At 33.9% G+C, this 7,201-nt stretch overlaps 1 protein-coding gene across 1 annotated transcript in view; it reads left to right on the top strand.

The window, feature by feature from the left end:
• The window catches only part of BRWD3 (bromodomain and WD repeat domain containing 3), a 363,038-nt gene that overhangs the window by 271,163 nt on the left and 84,674 nt on the right, over nt 1-7,201 (top strand). Inside the window, exons 22-24 of the mRNA XM_006902191.1 lie at nt 559-635; nt 1,117-1,285; nt 2,238-2,351. Coding sequence (XP_006902253.1) covers nt 559-635; nt 1,117-1,285; nt 2,238-2,351 — 360 coding nt within the window. The remainder of the gene's footprint in view (nt 1-558; nt 636-1,116; nt 1,286-2,237; nt 2,352-7,201) is intronic.

Raw genomic sequence — 7,201 nt, 5'->3', positions numbered from 1 at the left:
GCAGAGAAGCCAAAGCACAGGGAAGAATTCAAGATACTAAAGAGTTGAATAGAAGATTTCAAAAGGCAGCACGGGATGACAAAGCAAAATATTACAATGAGATGTGCAAGGAGTTGGAGTCTTACAGATACATACAGAAAATCAGTGCTTTACATTATACTTTTGTGGGAATAGACAAAAAGTATTAACACTTTACTGCTAACCAAAGATTATAGGTTTGTGTCCACCCCAAAACACCCTGGAAAGAAGGCAATCTACTTCTGGAAAAAAAATCCATTGAAAACCCTACAGACCATAGTTCTACTCTCACAGAGATAGGATAGTTTTTGCTTTGCCAAGGGAGATCTGATGGCTTAATGGAAAGGAGCTGTGCTGCCAACCTGAAGGCACATGGTTTCTGTTTCTGTTCTATGGGAGAAACACAGGCAGTGTCCTCCTGTGAATTTTACTGCCTTTGAAAACCCACTGGAGGTTCAGCTATAAGTTAGTTCCAACTCAACAGTACTTAACAAATAACAGTGATTGCAGTGTATCTAAATAGTTTGCTTTTTGTTGCAGGAAGATGAAACTGTTGGCACAAGTGATGTTTCTATGGAAGATCCCATCATTGAATGGCAGAGTGAAAGTTCCTCCAGGTAGTTTTTAGTTTCGTCCTAATTATTTATTAACACTTTTAGTATTTATCTATATTCTTGTAGAAATTTAATGGAAACATTGTTAAAATATTATTGTATAACAAAAAAAGACTAGAAAGTAAGCAAGGAGCACCCTTGTTTTATCGTCACTGTCATCCGTAAAATGAGATTTATATATTGTTTTAACTATAACATTCTGTAAGTTGGTAGTTATACACATTTATTTTCTTTTTAAAACAACCATATTTAACCTTTTATTGGAATAAGGTTCATTATTTTTAGAAGATTTTCTAATTAGGATAGTAATTTTAAATCCTTTTATAGGAAGCCAAAACATTATACTTCATCTAAGAATATTTCTTTAAAATAACATATAACAATCACCTATTGATTTTTTGCTATCTTAAGTTAACATAAAATCAAACTATATGATTTATAATATATTTTTAAAATGATTATATTTGAAATTATTTATTTGCAGTGATTCATCAAGTGACTATTCTGACTGGACAGCAGACGCTGGAATAAATTTGCAGCCTCCAAAGAGACAAACCAGACAGGCAACACAGAAAATATGTAGCAGCTCTGAGGAAGAAAACTCGAAGTCACTGGAAGAAAAGCAAAAGAAACCTAAACAAACTAGGAAGAAAGTCTGTAATTTTCCATGTTGCTTAGTAGTTGATGATTGCATTTGGGTGCTTGTTTGCTTTTGACATTTAAATATTAAGTAACATTTGACTTTAACCTACAAATAATATCTGAGAGACTAAGTAATAATAGCTTAGAATTACATTAAAATGTAAACAATTTTTGAAATTTCTGTTATCAAATTTATAGGCTCATTGTAGCTATTATAATAAACTAATATATATAATATATATAAACTAATATATATAATAAACTATATAGCATAAAACTTTTATTCTTTTTGTCACCACATATACATCTTCATACGTTTTTAAAAAAATTTAAAACAGAAGACTATGGAATTGTGTAAAACTCCTCATCCATTTCTTTACATATTTCTGCTTCATATCAATGAATTTGTTCATATTATAATTTTGCTTATATAACCTAATTGGAAGGAGGAGTGGCACCCACTTCCATAATAGCTTGCCTCCAGAAACCCTTTGAACCTGGAGAGAGGATGAAAGCCATCCAAATGTCAAGGACTCTCCTTCATAGGGTCGCTATGAGTCGCCTGCAACTCGACAGCATGTAACAACAACAACATAACTTAAAGGCTTAGTCTTAATATTTCTTTGAATATTAATTTAAAAGTTTATAATCTGTATGTTGTGAAACTTGGTTTAGAAGATAAAATTATCTTCTTTGTTTGATAGCCACAGTTTTGTTGGGAAAATATTTCTGTCTAACTTGTATTTGAATTCACGTGACATTTTAGGGATATCAAGAATAAAATTTGTGGTTAAGCAACATATTAAATAATTTACCTGATCGTTTTAATGGTAAAAAACTTGAACAGAACTTTATTAAAGTAAATGCTTTAAAAATTGTGTATTTTAAGTTTTATAATAGACTGTTTCTAACATTCTCTATCTTTTTATATATTTATTCATATATTTGTGACCTTTATTTTAGAAAGGAAGAATGGTTTCTGTGGCTGGTGAGCTCCATGAAGAATGGTTTGCCCCTCAGTGGATCTTAGATACTATACCAAGACGTTCCCCATTTGTACCACAGATGGGAGATGAGGTATTTATTACTTGCTCAAACCATTGTGTCATCTAGCCATAAGAGCATTTAATTCTATTTTGGTTTTATATACTGTTACTTTAATTGATTTGATAAATTTTGTAGTTCTTTATTTTATTTACTTTAAAAAAATTGTATTGGTTTTAATTTTAGAATTCTTATGGACAGTTACTATTATTTTTTATTTCTTTTTTAAATTGTGATTTTGATGAAAGTTTACAGAAAAGTTGGATTTTTATTCATTCATTATTGCACATTTTTCTCCCTCCCCCCTCCTTCAGTCCACTTTGCAACGTACCTTTTATTCCGGACTGTTGTCATACATATAATACGTAATCATATATTCCTTTTAAGAGAATTCTTTCCCTCATCTGTTCTAATGCAGTGTTCATTATGTATCCACTCTTTCTCTAAACTAAATTGGCAGTTTGGGTACAGCACTTGTCTGTCAGGCTGCTGTATTGAGATAACATGTGGTTGTTGTGATACTACAAGTTGTGCCACCTGGTATGTCAAATGCCATAAGGGGTTACCAATGGTGGGTAGACTTTAGTAGAGCCCCCAGCTTAGGATAGACTAGGAAACAGGATTAGCCATCCATTTCTTAAATAACAGACCTTTTAAAACCCATGAACACTAGAGGAGCTTGGATAGGTGTAGGAGTGCAGTGGTAGAGCTCAGATTGGATGTCAGTTAAAATGAGGAAAAACATTGGCAAACATGTACTAATTAGAACATGGAATGTACATAGCTTGAATGTTGGAAAATAGGACCTTGTAAAATATGAAATGGAACACATGAACATTGACGTACTAGCCTTTTAGTGAGATGAGTTAGACCAGCTTTGGCCACTTTAAATCAGATATGGTATACTATGGTTTACTATGCTGGGAATGAAAAATGGTGTTAAATTCATATGAACTTTATTAACTTTATATGTAAAACAATATAAAATAAAGTGGTTTTAAAGAAAAAAAAAGTAAATTTCAAGTTCTATCCTGAAATACAGTCTTGTGAGTGATAGGATATTATCCACATACATACAAAGAAGATGCTTTAATACTACTATTATTCAAATATATAATCCTACCTCTAGAGCCAAAGAGGAAGAATTGAAAATTTTTACATCTGAAATTGACTGAACGTGCAATCAAGATGTGTAAATGAGGTGCATTTTTGGGTTCTTGATTCTATTCCATTGGTCTGTATGCTTGTCATTGTACCAGTACCATGCCATTTTGGTTGCTACTGCTGTGTAGTAAGTTTTGAGATCAGGGAGTGCTATGCCTCTGGCTTCATTCTTGTTTCTCAGAAGTGCTTTACATATTTGGAGTCTTGTTCCTCTCCAAATAAACTTGACAATTTCCTTATCAATCTCCTTGAAAAATGAATTTGGTATTGGGATTGTATTGAACATGTAATATTTATTGCTTTTGGTAGGATTGTCATTTTTACAGTATTCAGTCTCTTGTTCATAGGGTTGCGATGAGTTGTATTCGACTCAAAGGCACCTAACAACAGCAGCAACCATCCATGACCATGGAACATTTTTCCTTTTTTTTTTTTTAGATCTTTTATTGTGTTTTGCAAAAATATTCTGTAATTTTCTTTGCACTATCTATGGTCAACTAACACTTGAAAAGGAAATAAAACCTATCAAATGGCGATATGACAACCTCTTTGATAAATAGTGCTGGCAAGACTAGACTGCTGCCTGCTGAAAGCTGAAACAGGATCTACATCTCACACTATATACAAAAATCAACTCAAGATGGATCAGAGACCTAGGAGTAAAGTCTAAAACTTTAAAGTTCTTAAGAGACAAACTAGGACCAAGGTTAAAAGGCCTAGGTATAAAGAAGATGACAAATACAGCCAGAAATGCACACAATCTGGAGAGGATAAAATTTATGAATATGAATTTCTACATCTCTATGCTCATCAAAAACTTTTTCCAACAAGGTAAAAAGAAAACCTACTGACTGGGATAAAAACATTTGGCAAAACAGACATATGAAGAAATGCTCAAAACCACTGGCAATAAGAGACATGCAAATCAAAACTACAATGAGATACCATCTGACCGAGTAGCAGTGACAGTTTAGCAGGGCAGCAAGTAATAAATGTTGGAGAGGATGTATCTAGGTGGGAACTCTCATACACTGCTGGTGGGATTGTAAAATGGTAAACCATTTTGAAAGGCTGTTTGGTGTATCCTAAAAAAGTTGAACAAAGAAACTCCATATGACCCAGCTATTCCACTACTAGAGATATACCCCAAGGAAATTAGAACTGAGACAGAAACAGAGATATTTACACCAATGCAGTGTTATTCACCACCACAAGAACATGAAAACAGCCCATATATCCAACCACAATTGAATGGATTGAAAAATTGGGATACATTCACATAATGGAATACTACACAGTACACATCAGAGCAACAATTTCAAAAACACGTAACTTGAGAGAGACTAGAGAGCATTATTCTAAGTGAACTAACTCAGACTCCTAAAGACAAATACTGCATAAGACCATTGTTGTAAAAAAGAAAATAACTAGTAAAACATGTATCGGGAGCCAAGAAAGGATGGTGTGGGAGCAGAAAGGTGAGAATGTTTGGGGGCAAAACCACAGGGTTGCACAATTGGGTTAGTGGAGGGACAGGGTAAAGGAAATGGTAAGATCCAGCGGGGATCTGACAAGATAGGGTAATGATGTACATAGTCCAGTGGTGGTTAGTTTCATGAAACATAATGCATGGAAACGATTGTATGAAAAACTATGTGAATGAAGAATAGTGGGAAACACAAAGTATACAAACTTTGTAAGCAAACCTATATGTATATATTTTAAATAAAATGTTTATTTTATACTGGTTTGCTTACAAAGCATCATATACATTGTTTTTCACATCAGATCTTTCCCATTTCCTTTTCCCACCTCTCCATCTACCCATCAAATTGTGCGACCCTGTGATTAAACCCCCTGCCCATCCTCACCCCTCTGCTCCTACACTAACCATTTGGATCCTCATAAATGTTTTACTAGTTATCTTTTTAATTCTACAATAATGGTCTTATACAGAATTTGTCCTTATGTGACTGAGTTAGGTCACTTAGCATAATGCTTTCCAGTCTCTCCCAAGTTAGGTAGTGATTTTCAAAATTATTGTTCCTGCATGTTTTATAATACTCCATTGAGTGAATGTGTCACAATTTCTCAATCCATTCAATTGTGGTTGGACTTTTTGGCTATTTCCATGTTCTTGCGATGGTGAATAACACAGCTTTTTAGCATTGGTGTACAGATCTCTATTTATGTCTCAGTTCTAATTTTTTCAGGGTATATTCCAAGCTGTATAATGACTGGGTTGTGTGGAATTTCTATGGTCACCTTTTAGAGGAAGTGCCAAACTGCCTTCCAGAATGGTTGTACCATTTTACATTCCCACCAACAGTGTATTAATTCCTATCTCTCCACATCCTTGCCAATATTTATTACTTGCTATTCTGTTAAACTTTGCCACTGCTACTGGGGTGAGATGGTATTTCATTGTGTTTTTTATTTGCATCTCTCTTCTTGCCAGTGGTTTTGAGCAAATGGGGCCTTCTAAAGAGTGAAAAGAAAACCTACTGTCTGAAAAAACAATACCATTTCAGACAAGGGTCTGATATGAAAGGTTTACAGAATCCTGCAGGGCCTTCATACACACACACACACACACACACACAACCCAACTGATAACATGATTACAAAATGGGCAAAAGACTTAGAAAGACTTTTCACAGAGGAGGATTTCAAATGACCAAAAGACACATGAAGAAATGCTCAAACCAATATAATTGTTTTCAAAAAAGAAAAATAAATACTTTTTTAAAAGTAAATAAAGAGACTGTAAAATTTTTTAAAATGCATTAATGATAATTCGTGACTGGAATGCAAAAGTTGGAAACTGAATAAGGAAGAGTTGTTGGAAAAGAAAGGATTGGTGATAGAAATGAAGCTGGAAATAGAATGATCAATTTTTTTTATTTTCAATGATTCATTCATTGTAAATACCTTTTTTTAAAGACACAAATGATGACTTTACACATGGATCTCACCTGATGGGCTTTATGAGAATCAGATTGACTACATCTATGGAAGAAATTGTTGAAGAAGCTCAATATCAGCAGTCAAAACTAGGCCAGGGTCAGACCGTGGGTCAGACCATCAATTACTCATATGCAAGAACAAATAGAGGCCAAAGAAAATTAAATAAGCCCACCAAGATATGATCTTGAATCTATTCCATCTGAATTTCAGGATCATCTTAGGAATACGTTAAAGGCATTGAATACCAATGATTAAAGGCCAGATGAGTTGTGGTATGATATCAAGGATATCCATGAAGAGAGCAAAAGGTCATTACAAAAACAGAGGAGAAAGAAAAAACCAAAATGGATGTCAGAAAAGACTCTAAAAATTGCACTAGAGCATTGAAACACCAAAACAAAGGGGAAACATGCCAAAGTAAAAGAGCGAACAGGAGATTTTAAAGAGTGGCTAGAGAACAAAGCAACATATTATAATGAATATGCAGAGAGGTGGAATTGGAGAATAAAAAAAGGGAAGAACTTGCTCTCCATTTCTCAAGCTGAGAGCACTGAAAAATTTAAACTTCCAGTCATAATATTGAAAGATGCTGTGGGAAATATATTGAATGACCCAAAAATAATAAAAAGAAAACGGAGGGAATACACAGACTTACTGTACCAAAAAGAATTGATTGACAATGAAAAAATTTGAGAAAGTACTATATGTTAATGAAGGAGGAAGTGGACGCTACATTGAAGGCATTGCAAAAG

Source organism: Elephantulus edwardii, unplaced genomic scaffold (genome assembly GCF_000299155.1).
Source record: "Elephantulus edwardii isolate Elephantulus edwardi_28Jun2011 unplaced genomic scaffold, EleEdw1.0 scaffold00378, whole genome shotgun sequence".
NCBI classification, from domain to species: domain Eukaryota; kingdom Metazoa; phylum Chordata; class Mammalia; order Macroscelidea; family Macroscelididae; genus Elephantulus; species Elephantulus edwardii.
This window is presented reverse-complemented; position numbering and strand designations above follow the sequence as displayed.